A 20,360-nucleotide genomic window follows, 5' to 3' on the forward strand; every position below is an offset into this window, starting at 1 on the left:
GATCACCCACAGACATTCCCACATACAGTCTTTGTGTGACACTTTATTAGGAGAGATTTACACATTCTGAGCCTCTTAGGTCAAAGGATGACAAGAGGGTGACAGGAGCGCTGGGACCCTTAGGTGGCTCAGATGGAACCTACGAGAACCATAGTCCAAAGGCCTGTACATCTGCGCTCAGCTTCTCCGTTCCAGGAGGGTTATACTCCATACTGGTCTAATGAGACAAGAGTGGAAGCGACCAGAAAGAGGTCCCCCACTCCCAGAGCCTGCCCTGAAGCTCCTAACCCCACACTGTGGAGCCAAAGAAGGGAAATTTGCCCAAGAAACCATGTCGCCCATCGGCCCCTGCTGTTGGGGGGAAAACGCAGCTCTCTCTGAATACCTGGTGCTGGGCAGGGACAAAGGGAGATTCTTGTCTGGACCATATCTTGATTTTTACAGGAGGGAAAACTGATCATCTGGGGCCCTCAGGGCGGAGGCTTTTCCAGGCACGGTGCTGAGCTGGGGAAGCGGGAACCCTCTCCAGGCCCCTTGCCATACTCAGGACTCTTTCTGGGAAAGGCGACAGCAGCATGCTTCACAGAATTCCCAGGCAAAAGCTTGGTAGCTGGACCGACGGCAGAGGGAGTGTCGTGACAGCTTACTCCTCCCGAAGCTTTCCCGAGGCAAGGCTGGTGGCGGGGGATGCCGTCTTCCGCCGGCTGGGGCTGCCCCCACCTAGAGCCAGCCCCAGCCCGAGGGCCACCAGGGCCAGGATGTGGATGCAGAAGTAGATGGAGGCCCAGTACCGGAGGGTTTCGCCCAGCGAAAGCAGCACAAAGCCCATGCACATGTAGTCATAGGCACGCATCTTCAGGAACCAGTGTACCCAGTCCCAGGCCTTCTGGCCCCTGGGGCTGAGCCGCCCCCGAAAGGCCAACTCCAACCGGCCCTCAGCTGCCAGGCACAGCGGGATGGTCAGGAAGCTGAGGTAGTAGCCAGGGTGCAGGCCGTGCCAGTAGGCGCTCAGTAACATGGTCCAGGCGCTCCTGGGGGAGGGGCTAGGAATCAGGACCCGGAGTGCAGGCCCCCTGCCCTCTTCCCTGAGACCCAGGAGTCCAGACCCCCAGCCCCTCCTCCCTCAGACCCAGGGGTCCGGGCCCCCAGCCCCTCCTCCCCCAGACCCGGTACTCTTACTCTCTTCTCAGAAACCCCCTCCCAACACTATTTTCCCTCAGGACCCAGGAGTCAAGTCCCCAGCCACTTCCTCTTTGAGGATCCAGGAATATAAATCGTGATCCATGAAGACTCAGAAATCTCCAGCCATGGTCCCTTCTCCTTAAGGACTCCAAATGCTATCCCTTGAAGACCCACAAATTTAGGCTCTGATCCCCACTTCCACAGAGAACCCACAAATCAGAGCAGGCTTTGCCAAGGACCGTGGCCTGAGTTCCTGCCCATGGGCATCAAGTTTTCCCTCTGGCACATCATCAGGGTGTTAAAAGTGCAAAAATAACCTAATGACAGAATGACACTGACCACCCTTTCCTGGGGGGGGGGGGGCCGGGGGGGCGGCAGAGGGCGTAAGGGTCCATAAAAAGGTTGAATTTTCCCTGTTGCCAAAAGGGAAGATCTTTTCCTCCTTCTCCTTTCTTAGGCCATTTCCTTGAAAAACCTGTTTGAGCATCTTTCCGTTATCCTTTGGATACAGATGGAAATCTTTGAAAAGGTAAAACAGGCCTCTAGAAAGTGTTACAGTCCAGGAATGTTCTTCTCGAGGGCCTGGGAGCCATCTCTTTGAAGCCTAGGTGTGGAGGGAGATAGCGCCTGTCTCCCTACAGCTATGAGGGTTTATCCTAGGTGCCAGCTCCGAGCTGTAAACACCTGCTGGTCATAGAGATAGGAGTTTTATTCTTCCTTCAGATAAAGACACGTAACTAGCCAGGTGGCTACCCCAATCACCAGGTGAACTTAGGATGAACATGAGAGCACGCAATAGTGCTTGTGGAGTTCTCCGACGTGAGGAGCAGTTATGGTGTCTCTCGAGAACAAGCTACGTAAAGGGCTCTAAGTGGCGATGGAGAAGACAAAAAGGGTGAGATTTCTAGACAACTAAGAAGGACCTACCGTATAGCACGGGGGATTCTACTCAGTGCTCTGTAATGGCCTATATGGGAAAAGAAGCTAAAAAAAGAGTGGATATATGTATATGTATAACAGATTCACTTTGCGACACACCTGAAACTAACACAACATTGTAAATCAATTATACCCCAATTAAAAAAAATAAAAATAAAATGGATGGATGGATGAACTGTTAAAAAAATTTTTTTAAAGGGTGAGCTTTCTTTCCATTTTGGTAATCTCAGCAGTGGGTTACTTGCGCCATGCCTCGAAATCTGGTTTAATGCTTATTCAATAACCGGTTTTTTTCCCCCTATTTTTTTGGCCACGCCGCGAGCGAGGCATGCAGGATAATAGTTCCCAGAGCAGGGACTGAACCCACGCCCCCGGCAGTGGAAACACGGAGTCTTAACCACTGGAGCGCTGGGGAAGTCCACAAAACTGTTTTCTTTCTTTTCTACCTCTGGTGGAGACAGAATGCTGTGGGTCGGCAGTTGACAGACAACTGAAAGCAGTTGACAGTAGGACACGCGTCAGCGCAAGCCCGGCGTCTCTAACTCCACGTGCGCACACCTGAGCTCTTGGCCATTCCGCCACCCACTCTTCTCTCCCTGCTTCGCTGCCCCCCTGCCCCCACAGTGAACACTCTCCAAGGAATCGTCTAGGCTCCCCCTTCCGTCCTCTCTTGAACCCTCTCCAAGCCGGCTTTCACTTCAGCCCTCCACTCTGCTCCCGTCAAGGTTGCCGGGGGCTTCCTCCCATCACGCCCCACCCAGTGGCCACACTCGCCCTCAGCGCACTGAAGCCCCTGGCACCGGCAGACACACCAATCCTCTCCTCGCTCCTCCTTGAAACACTTACTTCTCTCGGCTTCCTTCCGGGAATGAATACTTTGCTGACTGTCCTCCTGTGTCACTGGCTGCATCTGTGCTGGCTCTTCCTGCTGGTCCCTAGTCTACACCAGGGTTTCTGGATCTTGGCGCTACAGACACCTGGGGCAGGATCATTCTTCGGGGGGGTGGGGGTGGGGGTGGGGAGGTGGAGTGCTGTCCTGTGCCGCGCAGGTTGTTTAGGAGTATCTCTGGACTCCACCCACTAGATGCCAGTAGCACATCCCCATTATGACAACAGCGTCTCCAGACATTGCCAATGCCCCCTGGGGGTGCAGCACAATTGCTCCCCCCCCCCCCCCGCATTGAGAATCCCTGGTCTAAACGTTCGAGCACTCTGTGCTTTGACCTGATGCTCAGCCCCAGAGCTTTCAAGTATCATCCACACCTGCTGACGCTCACGTGTCCACTTCCTACACCAACCCTTCCCTTACGCACCAGAATCACACAACTAACTGCCTAGCCAACAACCCCAGCTGGAAATCTAACAGTCACCTCAAAATCAGGGAGACTAAACCCGAGTCTAGCTTCCTCATCCTACCCACTCCTGAAACTTCCTTCTGCCCAGTTTCCCCTCCGCAGGAAACAGCCCTTCTGTGCCCTACCATCACGCACAGCCCATCACCTGGCCATCAAGCTGTTTCCCACCTCCACCTCTCAAATGCACCCACTTCTAGGCCACTGGTCCCTACTCTAGGATACCATCAATGCCCACCGGGCCAGTCCCTGCTTTATCGCCTGCTCCCCTCCCCCACCTTAGCCCATTCCCACACAAGGTCGGAGCAGATCTTTAAATCATAAATCAGATCACACACCCAGGGAAGTCTAGCTCCAGAGGCACCATGATTGACTGCTTCATTTTAAGAACGTGTCATGATGTATCCTGACCTCACCTGGTGACACTAGGCAGGTTGCCTAAGATCAGACCTCTGATCCTGGGTCTCTTCATCTTTAAAATGGGGATGAGGGGGCTTCCTTGGTGGCGCAGTGGTTAAGACTCCGCCTGCTAATGCAGGGACACGGGTTCGAGCCCTGGTCCGGGAAGACCCCACATGCCGCGGAGCAACTAAGCCCGTGCGCCACAACTACTGAGCCTGCGCTCTAGAGCCCGCGAGCCACAGCTACTGAGCCGGCACGCCACAACTACTGAAGCCCACGTGCCTAGAGCCCGTGCTCCGCAACAAGAGAAGCCACCGCAGTGAAGAGTAGCCCCCGCTCGCTGCAACTAGGGAGAAGCCTGCGCACAGCAACTAAGACCCAACGCAGCCAAAAAGAAATAAATAAAAGAAATAAATAAAAAATAAATAAATAAAATGGGGATGATGAGAACTCCTACTTCCTAAGGTTGTAAAGATAAGTTTATCTTATCTTTACAGAAAGTCTCCACTCAAGAAATATCAGATGAGTGAAGGATAATACAAGCTAATCAGGCTTCACATTAAGTGCATTTCACACTTTATCTCACTTATTCCTCACATCAACCTATGAAACAGGTAACAGCATTACCCCCATTTAAGAGTTGAGGAAACTGGGTTCGGGGGGTATAAATTAGGAGTTTGGGATTAACATATATACACTACTATATAAAAAATAGATAACCAACCAGGACCTACTGTATAGCACAGGGAACTATACTAAATATTCTGTAGTACCCTATAAGGGAAAAGAATCTGAAAAAGAATAGATAGGCAACCGCTGGCGGTCCAGTGATTAGGACTCCGTGCTTTCACTGCCGCGACAGGGTTCAAATCCTGGTGGGGGAACTAAGATCCCACACGCTGCTCAGCGTGACCAAAAAAAATAAAAGAATTAATATATATATATGTGTGTGTGTGTATATATATATATATATATATATATATATATATATATAAAACTGAATCACTTTGCTGTACACCTGAAACTAATACATCATTGTAAATCAACTATACTTCAATTTTAAAAAACTGGGAAAAAAAGCATATATGGGGAGGGTGGGAGGGAGACGCAAGAGGGAGGAGATATGGGGATACATGTATATGTATAGCTGATTCACTTTGTTATACAGCAGAAACTAACACACCATTGTAAAGCAATTATACTTCAATAAAGATGTTATAAAAAAAAAAGTAACTTTAAGAGCTAGGGGATTGTTAATTGTGTTTGATTTTGCTTTTGGGAAAAGGTAGAGATTGCCTTTTCCTCTTTTATTTCTACAGTCCATGTTTGGGTGGGGCCCCTGCTCCCACAGTTTGTTTAAATTTTTATGTTTACTAGCCAGAAGTTACATAAAGGTTTACAAAGCAGAGTGATTACTTCAATGGCTTCCTCTTGCAGTATGCTGAAGCAATTTATCTTGCTGGGCTCCAAGTAAATAGCTGTATCTCTTGGGGTTTAGTCAAGGGTAATTAAAGTAAGCATTTGGAATTAAAAAAAAAAAAAAGCATATATGGGAATTTTTGAAATTAAAAAAAAAAAAGTTGAGGAAACAGGGGTCAACTAACTTCTTAAGGTTTCTTAGTAACTGGCAGGGTTAAGATTCCGGAAAGTCTAGCTACTGAGTCCACAGGGCTCAGTACACTGCGTTTGTGGAGCGGGGCTGACTTTAAGGATGTAGAAACGGAGGCCCAGAGAGGAGGAAGAATTGACCCCGGAATAACGCAAATCAGAGCCAGCGCGAAGCTCAAGAAACTACAACTCCCATGACCCTCAGGGGTGGAGGCCCAGCGGGGGAAGCCGCAGGCGGCCCCAGGGGCAGCTGGGAGATGTACTTCCGTGCAGTCCTCCGAGACAGTTGGGCTCACCTGAAGACGTAGGAGCGCGCGGGCGCGCTCTTGTAGATGTACTGCGCCAGCCACCACTGCACCGTCATGTTCCAGTATCGCATGCCATCCCGCACGCGCACGCAGAAGTCTGTGCCATAGCAATCGATGTTGCGGATGGTCTCATAGTCGTACTCCGTGGAAGCCGCCTTCTCCGGACTGGGGGGGGGGGGGGGGGTGGAGGATGAGGGCGGGGGACAGACATGCAGCTCAGCCAGGCCCCCTCCTGACTCTGGCTACTATCCCAGCCCCGGATGCTAAGGAGGGGATCCTGGCCAGGCAACAGTTCTCTGGCTGTCACGTTTGCTAGGGCAACAGGGGAGGGTAGCCCAGACTGAGCATTTTGGGGAAGTGCACAGTTCATCAGCAATAGGGTTCTCCTCTTTGGTAAGGGGGCCTGCAACAGCCAGGAAAAGTCTGGAAGGGCCACGGTTGCTAAGCTATGAGTCCTTAGCAACCTGACCTGCCAAGGGTCTCAGATGCTAGGGAAAGGCCATTCCTTAGCAACCAAGCTCAGCATATTCAGAGAAGCCTCCAAGTCGTCCATTCTAAATCGTTGGACACTTTGGTTGTTAGGGAAGCAGCATCCCTAACAATGAGGTGGTCCGTGGTTGCTAGGGAGATGTTCTAGGCCCGCCTGACACCTTGATGGTCTCTGTTGCTAGGGAAAGGGCATTCCTTAGCAACAAGGTCTAGGATGTTTAGAAAAGCTTCCTGAAAGGGCCTTTCCTGGCTATTGGTCCCCAGGATTGTTTTATAAGGGTCATCTCCAGTAATACGGTGGTTCCTGGGTCACTGGTGCCAACCCCCCCCCCCCCCACCAGCAGTGGGGGATATCCTTGGCCCACCTGAACCGTTGGCAGCTTCTGATAATGGAAGGGGAGCATCCATTAGGGGCGGGGCCCAGAAGGTTTAGAAAAGCCTTCAATTCCTGCTTGACGTCTTCTGGGGGATACCCTATACTATGGCAGTGGCAAGAAATTTGCGGGGGGGGGGGGTGGGTGCCACTTCCCCCGCAATGGAATGGCAGTTTGTGACTACTAGGGGATTGCCCAACCCTTGTAAGGAGTAGTTCAGAATTTCCATCAAAGGGCTGCTTTCCCAGCCCCAGCCTGAAGGCTGACCATGACTGCTAGGGACAGAGGGACAGGCCATTCCTGGTTGCTAGGGGTGCCATTTTCTAGCAACACAGGAGCAACATATCCTTAGCAACAAGAGAGTCTGTAGTTACTAGCTGTGTGATTTATCTAGTGATGAAGGAGCTAGGGGGCTAGTTTCACCAGCAACAAGGTTAATTCATAGTTACCAGGGGATTTCCTGGGCAACAGTAGGAACGTGACCTGCAGTTGCTAGGAATGGTGTCCCCTCTGCTAGAGGACAGCATGGTCAAGGATGCCATTTCCGTAGAAAAAGAGGGCAACAGCAGGCTGTTATGTGACGACATCCCATGGGGAGGGGCGTGCTCGCTCCCAGCAACAAAGGGGCAGTTTAGGGGATGCCGTTTCCGTAGCAACAAAGAGCAGCTTTCTGGCAGGAAGGGGCAGTGCTGTTGCTAGGGAATGTTCTCCCTAGCAACAAAGGGCTACTCCTCACTGCCCAACGATGGCACCCTGAGCAACCAGGAACAACTGGGTTACTGGGGTGTCGCTTCCACGGCAACAGAGGGACAGCGTGTGACTGCTGTAACACGTTCCTTTTCCTAGCAACAGAGAGCAATTCACCACCCCAAGGGGGGGTCAAGCACTAGCAACAGGGGGCAATCCGTATGGATCAGGACTACTGTTTCCTTAGGACGGGGGAAGGCGGGCTGTGGTGGCTGAGGGTGACACTCTGCTGACAACAGGTGGGAGACCTGCCCCCCCCCCTGCTCCCCGCTATCCTCCCTGCTAGGGGCAGGGCCAGCCCGCGGTGATGGGGCCTGCCGGGTCTTGGGACACCTCCCTCCCGCCGCCTGACCTGCTGGGGGGTGGGCATTGGAGGGTGGGGCCGCCCCCGGCCCGGGCTTTGGCGGCCACGGGGTAGGCCCCGAAGCCGGCGGCAATGCAGCCGCACTCGGCGGCAATCCAGGCCACGTAGAAGCGCATGCGGAAGGCGAAGAAGACGGGGATCATGTAGAAGAGGCGGGCGGGCAGCGGGCGGGCGTAGAAGGCGTCCTCACGCACGGCCTCCAGCGGGAACAGGTGGGAGGAGAGCAGGAAGAGCAGGCCGAAGAGCGGGGCCGGCCAGGCTCGGCGCAGCAGGGGCCGCAGGCTGGGCACGGCCCCGGGGAAGGGCTGCCCTAGCCAGTCCAGGTACGTGCGGTAGCGGAAGAACGGGCCTGCGGCGGGAGGGAGGGCAGCTGGTCAGACACGGTACACACGGCAGGGGCGCCCAGCTCCAGTCTCGGGCGGGGTTGGGGGAGGGGGGAGATGGACCAGAGATTCGGGAGCTGAGGTGGACCAGGGAGAGAGGAAGGAGACCGAGAAGCAGAGAGGGGAGTGGGGGTATGAAACCCAGAGAGAAAGGGACAAGGAAGCGGAGAAAGGGGAGGACGAGGGACAGACACTTCTGGAAAGGGACACAGAGCCTGAGGATGAGGGGTATGGAGACACCGAGACAGATAGAGACAGACAGACCGGACCTGGAGGGACGGGGTGGGGGGTGAGCTGGGTATAAAGGAGTGACAGGAAGTGCAGCAGTGCATCTGCAGAGGAAGAGTGGTGTGAGAAGAAATGAGAGGGTGGCAGGGGCGGGACCCCTGGGGGATCTGATGAGGACTTTGAGTTTTGTTCTAAGCGCTAGGAAACCAGTATAGGCTCTCCCACCAGGGAAGTGCTGGATTATCATTTTGCCTTTTCATGAGACCCCTCTGGCCACTGAGCAGGGAGGGGCTGCAGAGGGACAGAGAAGGAAAAGAGGAGACTGCCCTTGGCCTAGGGAGGGAGCAGAGTGGGGTTAACAGAAGTGTTAAACGTCTTACACGTCACAGAAGACCACACACTGTATGATTCCACTTATAAACGTTCAGGATAGGCAAATACATAGAGATAGAAAGTCAATTAGTGGTTTCCAGGGAATGGGGGCAGACGGAGGTTTGGGAGACGACGGCTAAAGGGTGCAGGGTTTCTTTTCGAGGTGACGAAATTACATGGCAGTGACGGTTGCACAACTCTGTGAATAGACTAAAACCCAGCAAGCTGGATGTGGTTACAAGTGGGTGAATATGGTAATCATAGCTCAATACAGTTGCTATGAAAATGAACACCTTCTAAGAGGTCAACGTTAGTGAAAAATATTTTCTGAAACTAAAAATGGGATCATAAGCTGTGAATACTTGTTGCCCGGGCAGCAGAAACGTTAGGGTGATGTAGATCTTTCTCCTTTATCTCCTGTTTGCTCCCAAAAAGTTACAAGGAATCACTGAGGCTGAGAACAGTCTGTCTGTACTCTGGAGGGGCCCTGGGACCAGGGGGACAGTCAGACGTGGACTCGGGCATAGATGCTCACCCTCAGAGCGGCAGATGCTGGGATGGGATGTGGGAACATGCAACAGGCACCAAACTCCAGGCAGAGAATGGAGACAGAGGGTGAGGAGCTGCGGAGGCAGGCCTGCGGGGCGGGCACGCTCACCTGTCATGATGCCCACGTAGCAGTAGCTGTAGCTGAGCGTCTCCAGCAGAGAGGGAACATCAGGCAGCAGCCCCAGGCTGGGCCCCTTGCTGAAGCCTGAGGCCATTTCCTTCCTCTGGGCCACATGCAGGTCCTGTACTTCACTGGCCAGACTCACCAGCTGGGAGGAAGGGGTGTAGGGAAGGACAGGTCAGACCCGGGCTTCCTCTCACCCACCTCCCTTTCACTACCTCTCTGGGCAGCCAACAGCTGCTGCAGCCCCGTGCAGCTGGGCGCTGAGGCTCTACTCCACGGGCAGCTCTGGGCATCTGGTCGTGAGTAAGGGCTTCTTGGTGACTCTCGCAGGGCTCACTCCTCGGCCCCTCTGTCTTTTTTCTCTGAGTTCCATCTTTCTGGGTTCTCCAGCAGTTCGTGACTTTAGATACCACCCACAGTGTAACCCGGTGGGACCTCTCCTCCAAGCCCCAAGACTGTTCATCAAGCTGCCTCTAGGGAATTCCCTGGCGGTCCAGTGGTTAGGACTCGGCGCTTTCACTGCTGGGGCTCAGGTTTGATGATCCCTGGTCGGGGAACTAAGATCCCAGAAGCCGTGTGGCAAGATCAAAAAAAAAAAAAAGCTACCTCTTGTCATTAATACTTGGTATCTTCCAGGCACCTCGAATTGAACACATCCAAGGTGGAACACGGTATTAGCCTCTCCCCAAAGTGGGTCTTCTTCTAGTCTCTGCCGTCAGCAAATACCACCACCATCCAATTAATTGCTTAGGCTGGAAACCTTCCTCACTCCCCCAATCGAATCCCTTAAGTCTCTGGAGTCTGTCCCTCTCGCTTTGCCTCCACCACTGGGCTGAATATGTTCGGGCTCCTCCTTCAGATCTGCTCTCTACCCTTCTCCGCACAGACCCCAGGCCGCCTCAACATCCACAGGCCTGTGTCTTCCAGCTTCCCCCTGGGTTTAGTTGGCACAGAGCCCCAGGCAGAGATGGAGGAAGGCAGGAGTGAGGCTTGGGTTTTTATTCCCTTGTACTGATAAGATCACCTTGGGCTGGCCATGATCCTTGATGATCTTCTTGAATTGGGGGGCTCTACGCAAGTCTTTTTCCTTCCCGGCTCCACTACCTGCCCCTCCTCTCGTGCCCTGGGGGCCAGGACCTCTCCCCAACCCGCCCTCAATTTCTCCTAAATGCCGGGCTTCCTGGTGGGGCCCTGACTGACCTGCCCACAGGCCTGCATCAAGCCGCCACTGTTTGTCAGTTGGACTTTGATAAAAGAGTCCCACGTCACCCCATCTTGCCCCTTCTGCTTCAACTCGCTCAGCATCGGGAGGAAGGATTTTTAAACCTGTAAATCTGGTCACATTACCTCTTCTGGCAACAAATCAAAAAACCTCTTGCAGTGGCTCTTGGGCCCCCACAGGAAGAAGTCGGGACCCCCTCATCTTAGCCAACAAGGCCCTGCATGGTTTGGCCTGGGCTGCCTGTGCTCTTTTCCGCTCTTGATGGACGGTCCGTGTGGCTGGTCCACTGCTGATGGGACTCAGCCTGCTCCCTTCCACACATGCTGGTCCCTATGTCCTGAAAGCCTCTTTCTCCAGCTCCCGCGGGGAACACAGGATGCTGAGGAGACCTCATTCACCACCTCACATGACCGTCCTGTTCACTGATACGTAGCGCATAGTAGGAACGCACGACTTTACGTTCCCAGGGGTGGGGCCTGGGAATCTGTTTTCACCCATCTTCCCAGGTCATGGAGAGCCGGACGTGGTGTCCTGGTTTTGCGTCCTTAACTGAGTGATACCTCCCCGGAGATGGCTGTCCTCCTCTGCAAAATGGCTTGCTACAAAGACGCACTTTAGCTCAGCCAACACATGGCACCCACAGTTACATAACTTTGGATACTTCTTTATCCCAGGGAAGAGCTGAGAGGTGAAGCCCCGCCCCCGGCGGGGTGTGTGGGACAGACCATCCCCTTCCCTCTGCCTCCCACGGGAGTGGCTGGGAGGAGAAGGTAAAGTTTTGGTGGTTAACTGGCACACAGCGAGGGCTGGAGGGGAGTCTGACCTTCAGTGTCAGCAGCAGCTGGACGGCATTGGTGAAGGGTGTGGGAGTGGGCAGGCCCAGCAGGCTGAGCGCGCGGAAGAAGAGCAGATATGAGAAGGTCCAGGCTAGGGCCAGGGCGTGGCAGGAGCTGGGCAAAGGCAAGAGGCGTGCTGTGCTGGGTGCAGGGGTGCACGAGATCTTGCCTCAGCCGCCCCTAGATTCCAGCTACAAATCCTTCCCCACCTCCCCACCTCCCGAGACAGAAAATGAGGGGCGGGGGGTATGGAATGAGCACGATTGAAACAGCTACACAGAAATGCGCAGCAACAGAGAAGAAAATGAGAAGGGGGTTAAGAGAGGCTTCAGGGTGAAGACCCTTCAATACTCCATTTTTTCTGGGAGGGAGGAGGAAGGGCGAGGGAGAGAGGGGAGGTGGAGGGAGAAAGAGGGAGGGAGAAACAGAGAGAGAGAGAGAGAGAGAATACCAATACCAACGGTGGCAGGGCCAGCAGACTAGTAACGTCCTCCTCTCTCCTGAATCCACGACATGGATGTAAAGGACCAGGACAAACACACAGGGACAAAGACCCAGAAAAAGGCAGGAGAGGAAGAAAAACAGACCAGACAAATGACACAGAGAATCTACAGATAAACAAGAGACATCCAGAGATGGAGACAGAAACAGAGAAAGACCCCAAGAGGAAACAGGTCGCTTCCTCCACCCCCTCCATCTCCCCCAACTCCCCCGACCAAATCCTCACCAGGGCTGGGCCTGAATGAGCGCCCAGGTCCCAAGGATGGTGACCAGAGAATGCAAAGTGTGGGGGCCACAGGTGAACAAGGTGAGCCCTAGGCCCACAGCTGCTGCCCCCCATCTCTTCAGCCCAGGTCCTGCAGGGAGAAGGCATAGCATAAGCGTGGAACCTTCCAGGGGTCCCCAGCCCGGGCACCCCCCCTCCCTTTATTTTCCACTGGGGAGGGCACCTGACTCACCAGCTTTCTTAAAGAGGAAGCCGATGGGGATAGAGATAAGAAGAACCAGTAGATATGTCCATTCTTCGGGCGACATGTTCTGGGGGAGGGGCAGAGGTTCCCAGTGAGAACCCAGGAGTCCGGACCCCCAGCCCCTTCCCCTTAGAGGAGTCAAGGATCCGCCGCCCCCCCACCCAGTCCCCAGTTGTCGAGAATCAAGGAGTCCTACCCTCAGCTCCTCTCCTCTGACAACACAGGAATCCCGACCTCCAGGCCCTTCCTCCTTCGAGGATAGAGGAAGCCACCCACAGAACCCCTCTTTTGAGAACGCAGGCCCCCAGCTCTCTTCTCCTTTGAGAACCCAGGAATCCAAACCCCCCGGCCCCCCCCTCCTTCGAGTATCCCAGCAATCCAGCTCCTCTCTTCTTATCCCCCAGCCTCTCCCTCTTTGAGAACCCTGCTCTCCAGACTCCCTGCCCTTCTCCGAGAGGGCCTCAGAGGAGCCCAGGCCTCCAGCCTCGCCCTCTTTTCGGAGCTCCGGTTCCTTCTCCCGTCTGAAACCCGGAGAGCGGGCCCGCTCCCGAGCCCCACTCCCGTTGCGCGCACCAAGCGCGGGTCAGATCCGCTCCGGGCAAAGCCACAGGCGGTTACGCCACCCGGGAGCTCGGCCGCGCTCCCGGCACCGCCCCCGCATCTCATCAGCCCGCCGATCCGCAGCGACCCCACACTGTCCAGACCCCTCCCGGTCTCCGGGGCGCCTCCGCGCCCACCGCACCCCGGCCCAGGCGTGGCGGACCCACCTGGGCCCGCGGCTCCGCGCCGCCCGCAGGGCAGGAAGCAGCCGAGCAGTCCCGGCCCGCCGGCCTCCGCGGATCCGCCACGCCTACCCCGCCCAGCACGCCCCCGCGTCGCCAGTCTCTTTCGGGGGGCCGGCTGGGGTGCGCGGTCCGGGGCCGGGTGTGCAGCGCCCGGCAGGCTCCGGGCTGGGCAGAGAAGGAGCCCGGACTGGGTGAAGGGAGCACGAGTCTGCAGCTGGACCCGGACTCGGTTCTACCGAGCTGCGAGCACGCAAAGGGGCGGGGCTTCGGCCTCGGAAAGGGGTGGGGCCAGAAGCTTCGGGCACGGAGGGAAGCGACCGAACCTGGGAAAGAGGCGGGGCCTGGAGCTCAGCGTTCGGAATGAGGTGGAATCTCCGCTTCAGGTTCCTTGGGACAGAGTCGGGAGGCGGTTTGGAGGCGGGGCCACAAGCTTCGGTTTTCTTCGGAGGTAGTCGAGTACTGAAGGACTCTGTTCGGATGTAGGCGGAGCCAAGAGCTTCGGCCGGATGTGGAGGGGCCACAGCGTCGGTTCCCTTCGGAGGTAGTCGGATACAAGTGACCCTGGGTGGCTGATAGGCGGAGTCTCATGTTTAGGAGGGAGGCGGAGCCACGGGTTTAGGCAACACGAAAGAGGCGGGGCTCAGGAGTATTCCAAGGGGGCGGGGCAAACAGCGTCCCGGCCTAAAGGGGGCGGGGCCCCGCGGGGCCCCGGGCCGTGGTGCCAAGGGGTCGGGTCCAGCGTAAGGAGCCTCCCATTTCCAAGTCCCGGAACCGAGGAGGGAGGTGCGCTTCGAGGGGCGGGCTCAAGGGGGTTTCACTTTCGGGGGAAGGCAAGGATACGGCCCTGCGGGGCGGGTCCCAGACTTCCCGCTCCGCTGAGGTGGCGGCGTGACGAAATCGACGCAGGGGGTCGGCATGGGGGGCGGGTGGAGGAAGCAGCGCGTGGCGCGCTACGTAAGGGGGTGGCTCCGCCGGGACTGCGAGCTGGTGTTTACGAGGTGACTAGCTGGTTCTATCAGAGGACGGTGCCACATTCTGAAGGGAGCGCTCACGAGTGGGGTGAGCCCGCCCGAGCGGAGAACAGACGGCGGGTGTTCAGGGGACCGGGCTTCCGGCTGTGGGGTTCGAACGTGGGACAGGAGCTCCAACTGGGGGAGCTCAGGCGGCCGGAGGGGGCGGGGCCTCAGGCTATGGGATTGACGGGAGCCGAGGACGCCCGAACGCTGAACCCCTTATGTTCGGGAGGGGGCGGTGCTGCGGTTCGGCTGAGCCGAGGACTCCCGAACTTACGGACCGGTCAAGCTCGGGCGGGGGCGGGGCTTCGTATTCTAGGAGCCCGACTCAGAGCAAGGGGACCTGAGGCCGAACCTCGGGGGTTCGGAAAGGGGAGGGGCCAAGTCCCGAGCAACCCGAAGAGGACGTGGCCTCAGCGGGGCTTTGGCCTCTGGAGGTCCCGACACCTGACGGGGACACCCGACGGGCGAAGCCGAAATGGATCTTTCGAAGGGGGCGTGGCCCGCGCTGGGGCAGGCTTTGCTACGAGGCGCGTGGGCCGGCATGGCAGTGTTGACCCAGACCAGAATGTTGAGCGCGGGGTCCGAGACGCCCCAGCGGGGCCCGGCGGCTCGGTTCGGGGCGGGTCCTCGTCTCGGTCAGCCCCGGGGCCTGGCGGGATCGCCCGAGGGCGGAGTCCAGCGCCCAGGCGGCGGAGCCTGGCCCTCCCGCTCAGCAGGTGGCGAACGCGGCACTGAGCGAGGCTCCGACCCCCGAGACTCAGGGGCTGGGCTTCGCCGAGACCCCTCCCCCCCGGCGGTGGGAGGCCTCCCCGCGGCGCAAGTCGGGCGGTGAGAGGCGTGCAGCTCTGTGGGTGACTGCTGTGCCCCTGGCCTCCCGCAGGAGGATGCTGGTGGTGGAGGTGGCGAACGGCCGCTCCCTGGTGTGGGGGGCCGAGGCGGTGCAGGCGCTGCGAGAGCGCCTGGGAGTAGGGGGCCGCACGGTGGGCGCCCTGCCCCGCGGACCCCGCCAGAACTCGCGCCTGGGCCTCCCGCTGCTGCTGATGCCCGAAGAGGCGCGGCTGCTGGCCGAGATCGGCGCGGTGACCCTAGTCAGCGCCCCGCGCCCGGATCCCCGCCAACACAGCCTGGTAAGGGGGCAGGTTGGGGGCGCCTGCGGGAGAAGAGGCTGGGGACAACAGGTCCCTGAGGTGGGAGGGGTCTGGGAGTCCTGGATTCTGGAATACTGTGAAAGTAGGATACTGGGATCCCCGGGTTCGCGCCCCTAGGCTGGGAGGCGCCAGGGAGTCGGGATTCCTAGCTTCCTAAGGCAAGGCATGCCTGGATCCTGAGATTACAGATAAGTTTACTTCTCAGGCATTGGCATCCTTCAAGCGCCAGCAAGAGCAGGGCTTCCAGGAGCAAAGTGCTCTGGCAGCTGAGGCCCGTGAGACCCGTCGTCAGGAGCTCCTAGAGAAGATTGCAGAGGGCCAGGCTGCGAAGAAGCAGAAGCTGGAACAGAAATCAGGGACCAGCGGGAGCCAGGAGGCCGGTGGGAACCAAGCTGCAGAAGAGAACGAGGCCAGTGCTGGCCAGGCTGCTGGAGAGCGTGAGGAAGCAGGTGAAGGTGGGAGCTGGAGTCCAGGGACCAGGGGAAGGAGGGAAGAGATCTTTGGGGAATTTTGGCAGGGAATCTAGGGCTGGTTCTCCCTGGGGCTGGGAAAACCTTGCCCCTTGGATTCACCAAACTCTCTTGGATTCACCCCCCGCCAGGCTCCTCCTCTCCCCAGCCAGGGCCTTCAAATGGGGTGGCTCCTTTGCCCAGGTCTGCTCTGCTCATCCAGCTGGCCACTGCTAGGCCTCGGCCCATCAAGGCTAGGCCGCTGGACTGGCGTGTCCAGTCCAAAGACTGGCCCCACGCTGGCCGTCCTGCCCACGAGCTTCGCTACAGCATCTACAGAGACCTGTGGGAGCGAGGCTTCTTCCTCAGTGCGGCTGGCAAGTTCGGGGGCGACTTCCTGGTCTATCCCGGTGAGTTTGTGTTGGGACCTCTGGTTGCCACTCATTTCTTCACAATCCCACTACATTCTGCATTTTTCTTTTCTTTTTTTTGGTCTCATTTTCTCAGCCTCTGAAACCATGGAAGGACAGGAAACACTTGGGAACCTGTGCTCATTTGAAGGGCAGTTTAGTAAATGAAAAAAGGGGGCACAAAAGAACAGCTCATAAAAAACATGTATAGTAAAAAGTAAATCATATTTTATACTGTTATGCAGTTATAGACAAATTATTTAAGTAGTCTTAAAAATTGTGGCTCTAGTGAAAGAATATGAAAAGAACTTAAAGTGGAGTACTAAGTAGCCAGAGAATCCTATCAAGCAAGTGGGAAAAAAGCTTGAAAGGATTTACTCCAGCCCAACGACAAATAGTTAATAGTTCTGGGAGGGAATTTGCATCAGGAATAGGTAAAGGGGACTTTTGATGAATCAGTTAATTTTTGAATTTATTGTGTAACTTAAAGGTTAAAAAAAAAGTGCAGAAAATCACTCTTTGTTCTCCTTAAGAACATAGATAGAACTGCCTGATAAGTAGTCAGATCTTAGCCATTCATTGGAGACTGTCCACTAAGTTTCCTGCAGATGAGTTGACAGGCTTATTCTCTTCTCAGACTAAAATTTAACTGACTGATTTAGGAGCTGAGAACAGTTTCCCTGCCCCATTCTCTATAAGTAACCATGGTTTAATTACTTTGCTGCTGGTTTTTTTGGGTGATTTTTATATGCTAAAAAAAAAAAAAAAAAGATTATTTTGGTTTTGCAAATGAATATTCAACTTACTAAACATACAAATGTTAATTTCTAGGTTTTTTCTAAGCTTTCAGTTCAATTTATAAAACTTAATTTTTTCAATCTACTAGATTTTAAGGGGACCATTAATTCATGTTTGATCCCACTTACAAAAGGAAATAAGTAGTTTCAAACATTATAAGCTGCATTTTAAAATTTAATATTTTTATTTTCTTTTTTAAGTTCTGCAGTTTTCTGGTTATGAATCTTGCCAATAACTTAAATCTAATAAGTTATAAATGGGGTAATTTTTAAGTTTATATTCTTACACTGTTAGTAGACTTACTAAAACTTCAGATTAAGTTTAAATCAATCAATTACTCAATCACACATTTGAAACTAAACCACAAGGCTGACCTGTTACTTGTAATAGGTCAATATTTCTAAAACAATAAATACTCAATGTATCAAATATACATAAAATCTTTGTCCCCTGAAGATTAGTGTTCAAGGTCTGAATCTCTTAAATACATATTTCTAAGTCTAACTCTAAATCTTCCTGAGGTTAAAAGATGCTAAGTTTCTTGGAAAGCAATTTTGGGGTAACTTCTCAAGCATTTTGATGCTCCTTTCTCAGCTGACTGAGGTATCATAACAACCAGAGAGGTGCCTGGCTCCTGGAGAGCTTCTTGCCGGAAACCCAGCTGCCAGGGAGGGCCTTGATTTATAGTTGCTACGACATCCCCTCAGATGGAAGGTCTTAGAGCCTTGCTCTTTTATTTATTTATTTTTTTCCCTCCGTTTTATCGAGACATAATTGACATACGGCACTCTATAAGTTTAAGGGGTACAGCATAATGATTTGACTTATACACATCATGAAATGATGACCACAGTAAGTTTAGTGAACATCCATCATTTCATACAGAAACAACATTAAAGAAATAGAAAAAAAATGTTTTTCCTTCTGATGAGAAGTCTTAGGATTTATTTGCTCTCTTAACAATGTTTATATATAATGAACAGCAGTGTTAATTATATGTATCGTGTTGTACATTACGTCCCTAGTACTTATTTATCTTATAACTGCTGGTTTGTACCTTTTGACTACCTTCATCCAATTCCCCCTCCCCCCATCCTCTGCTGCTGGTAACTACAAATCTGATCTCTTTTTCTATGACTTTATTTTTGAAGTATAATTGACCTATAGTACTGTGTAAGTTCCTGGTACGCAATATAGTGATTTTATATTTCTATACGTTTCAAAATGAGCACCATAAGTCTAGTTACCATTGTCACCATACGAAGACATTACATAATTATTAACTATATTTCCCACACTGTACATTTCTTACCTGTGAGTCATTTATCCTGTAACTGAAAGTTTGAACTTCTTAATCTTCCTTACCTATTTCCTCCCCCAGCCCTCCTCCCCTCTGACAACCACCTGTTTCTTCTCTGTATCTATGACTCTGTTTTTGTTTAGTTATGTTTGTTCATTTGTTTTGTTTTTTAGATTCCACATATAAATAAAATCATACAGTATTTGTCTTTTTCTAGTTTATTTCACTTAGCACAATACCCTCTATTATGCTAATAGAGGTCCATCCATGCTGTCAAAAATCCCAAGATTTCATTGTTTTTTATGGCTGAGTAGTATTCCGTTATATGTATGTATGTGTGTGTGTGTGTGTGTGTTTGTATATATATATATATACCACATCTTCTTTATTCATTCCTCTATTGATGGGCATTTAGGTTGCTTCCATATCTTGGCTATTGTAAATAATGCTGCAGTAAACATAGAGGTGTGTGTATCTTTTCAAATTAGTGTTTTCATTTTTTTCAGATAAATACCCAGGAGTAGAATTGCTGGAAGCCTTGCTCTTTTAGATTTACATTACCTGTTACTTAGTCTTCTGGAAAGCGCCCTACTCGGGGTCCTACTTCACTTGAACGCGTTCATCTAATCTGGGGGCAAACTATAGCCCCAGGTCAAATCCGGCCCACTGACTGGTTTTTTTTAAACAAAGTTTTATTGGAACACAGCCTTGTCCATTTGTTTACATATGGTCTGTGGCTGCTATTGTGCTAGAGTGGCAGATTTGAATGTTGGCAGCACGGCCCGCAAAACTGAAAATATTTACTCTCTGGCCCTTTTCAGAAAAATTTTGTTGACTCCTTTCTTCTATCTATTTTATTATGCCATCCTATTGTAAATTGTTTTCTTACTTCTTTTAGTCTGTTAGAGTCACTTCTCATTGGATATTTACATGATACCCTTTTGAGTTCCTCATGGCTTTGACTGACAACGATGTATTCAATTATTTGTTTTCATTTTTGTTTTTTAAATAAGATTATGCTATACATGCGTGTCAACTTACCCCACCTCCAAGGTCCAAGGGTGTCTTTTAAAATATTGGTAGTGATAGCTGGAACCATCCCCATGTCCTCCGTGTGGACGTCCCAGTGTCTTCCAGCTCCCTGCCACTGGAAACTGCTACCTGCCTCTCTCCTTCACCCAGGCGACCCGCTCCGTTTCCACGCTCACTACATCGCTCAGTGCTGGGCTCCCGGGGACCCCATCCCACTCCAGGACCTGGTTTCTGCTGGCCGCCTCGGCACCAGTGTCAGAAAGACACTGCTGCTTTGCTCTCCACAGCCTGATGGTAAGGTGGTCTACACATCCCTGCAGTGGGCCAGCCTGCAGTGAACTCCAGAGACCTGTGGGCACGTGGCTGTGTCCTTGGCAAGAGCCCTTCTAGATGGTCCCAAGCTCATCTCCGAGTGGGAGGCTCGACCACCCTCCTGACTCTCTCGGCAGTTAGTTTTTGATTCCAGATTTATAAACACTACATCCTTCTCATGTCCCTCCCTGATTCCAAGCACTTAGTGGCTGTGTTGTTTTTATAGTTACCTATTTCCAATCGTGAGTTTCTTGAGTGTGAAAGCTGATTCATCTCTGTTTTCTACAGGGCTTAGGTCCCAAGAGGTCTCAATAAACTTGTTGAATAAATGTGGAGTTTGTGATTTGGATCCTTATGACAGTCCTGGGAAATGTGGCCATTTGTGTCTGCTTGTACAGATGAGGAAAAGGCCTGGAGGAGGGGAAATGACTTGTCTGAGGTCACATATCTAGTAGGGAGCAGGGCTGGGATTTAAAACCTGGTCTTTCTTTTTTCTTTTTTTTAATTGATTGATTAATTTATTTATTTGGCTGCACTGCGCATCTTGTGGGATCCTAGTTCCCTGACCAGGGATTGAACCCTGGGCCCTCAGCAGTGAAAGCGCCGAGTCCTAACTACTGGTCCGCCAGGGAATTCCCAAACCTGGTCTTTCTGACACCG

General features: G+C 53.1%; 2 protein-coding genes across 8 annotated transcripts; one reads left to right on the plus strand and one right to left on the minus strand.

The window, feature by feature from the left end:
* Nucleotides 1–23: 23 nt before the first annotated feature.
* On the minus strand, nucleotides 24–13,761 carry MBOAT7 (membrane bound O-acyltransferase domain containing 7). Of its 3 annotated transcripts, none has more exons than XM_068527972.1 (8): nucleotides 13,559–13,761; nucleotides 12,439–12,517; nucleotides 12,207–12,336; nucleotides 11,467–11,593; nucleotides 9,407–9,566; nucleotides 7,754–8,114; nucleotides 5,780–5,956; nucleotides 24–1,031 (listed from the first exon to the last, which is right to left on the minus strand). In XM_068527972.1, the coding sequence occupies exons 2-8, from the start codon at nucleotides 12,512–12,514 to the stop codon at nucleotides 644–646; spliced, it is 1,419 nt and encodes a 472-aa protein (XP_068384073.1). In that variant the 5' UTR covers nucleotides 12,515–12,517; nucleotides 13,559–13,761; the 3' UTR covers nucleotides 24–643. The 3 variants fall into 3 exon arrangements, with proteins under 3 accessions (XP_068384073.1, XP_068384072.1, XP_068384074.1); XM_068527971.1 differs by lacking the exon at nucleotides 13,559–13,761 and adding an exon at nucleotides 13,218–13,504; XM_068527973.1 differs by lacking the exon at nucleotides 13,559–13,761 and adding an exon at nucleotides 12,647–12,696.
* A 186-nt stretch (nucleotides 13,762–13,947) lies between these two features.
* Nucleotides 13,948–20,029, plus strand: TSEN34 (tRNA splicing endonuclease subunit 34). Of its 5 annotated transcripts, none has more exons than XM_068527990.1 (5): nucleotides 13,948–14,018; nucleotides 15,132–15,378; nucleotides 15,605–15,854; nucleotides 16,001–16,258; nucleotides 19,539–20,029. In XM_068527990.1, exons 2-5 carry the CDS (start codon nucleotides 15,136–15,138, stop codon nucleotides 19,724–19,726), a joined length of 939 nt encoding a protein of 312 aa, XP_068384091.1. In that variant the 5' UTR covers nucleotides 13,948–14,018; nucleotides 15,132–15,135; the 3' UTR covers nucleotides 19,727–20,029. The 5 variants fall into 5 exon arrangements, with proteins under 5 accessions (XP_068384091.1, XP_068384092.1, XP_068384088.1 ...); XM_068527991.1 differs by lacking the exons at nucleotides 13,948–14,018; nucleotides 19,539–20,029 and adding exons at nucleotides 14,153–14,233; nucleotides 18,863–19,526; XM_068527987.1 differs by lacking the exon at nucleotides 13,948–14,018 and adding an exon at nucleotides 14,159–14,233.
* The last annotated feature ends 331 nt before the right edge of the window (nucleotides 20,030–20,360 follow it).

This window comes from Eschrichtius robustus, chromosome 19 (assembly GCF_028021215.1).
Source record: "Eschrichtius robustus isolate mEscRob2 chromosome 19, mEscRob2.pri, whole genome shotgun sequence".
NCBI lineage: Eukaryota > Metazoa > Chordata > Mammalia > Artiodactyla > Eschrichtiidae > Eschrichtius > Eschrichtius robustus.

What these genes read in the sequence shown, in the direction of transcription:
- MBOAT7 (XM_068527972.1), bottom strand. Translation starts at nt 12,514, where the DNA reads ATGTCGCCCGAAGAATGGACATATCTACTGGTTCTTCTTATCTCTATC. An exon ending in CTCATTCAGGCCCAGCCCTG is followed by an intron (nt 11,594 to 12,206) that starts GTGAGGATTTGG and finishes GCCTTTGCCCAG; the next exon opens with CTCCTGCCACGCCCTGGCCC. An exon ending in AGCTGCTGCTGACACTGAAG is followed by an intron (nt 9,567 to 11,466) that starts GTCAGACTCCCC and finishes CCTTCCTCCCAG; the next exon opens with CTGGTGAGTCTGGCCAGTGA.
- TSEN34 (XM_068527990.1), top strand. Translation starts at nt 15,136, where the DNA reads ATGCTGGTGGTGGAGGTGGCGAACGGCCGCTCCCTGGTGTGGGGGGCC. An exon ending in ATCCCCGCCAACACAGCCTG is followed by an intron (nt 15,379 to 15,604) that starts GTAAGGGGGCAG and finishes TTTACTTCTCAG; the next exon opens with GCATTGGCATCCTTCAAGCG. An exon ending in CGACTTCCTGGTCTATCCCG is followed by an intron (nt 16,259 to 19,538) that starts GTGAGTTTGTGT and finishes TCCTTCACCCAG; the next exon opens with GCGACCCGCTCCGTTTCCAC.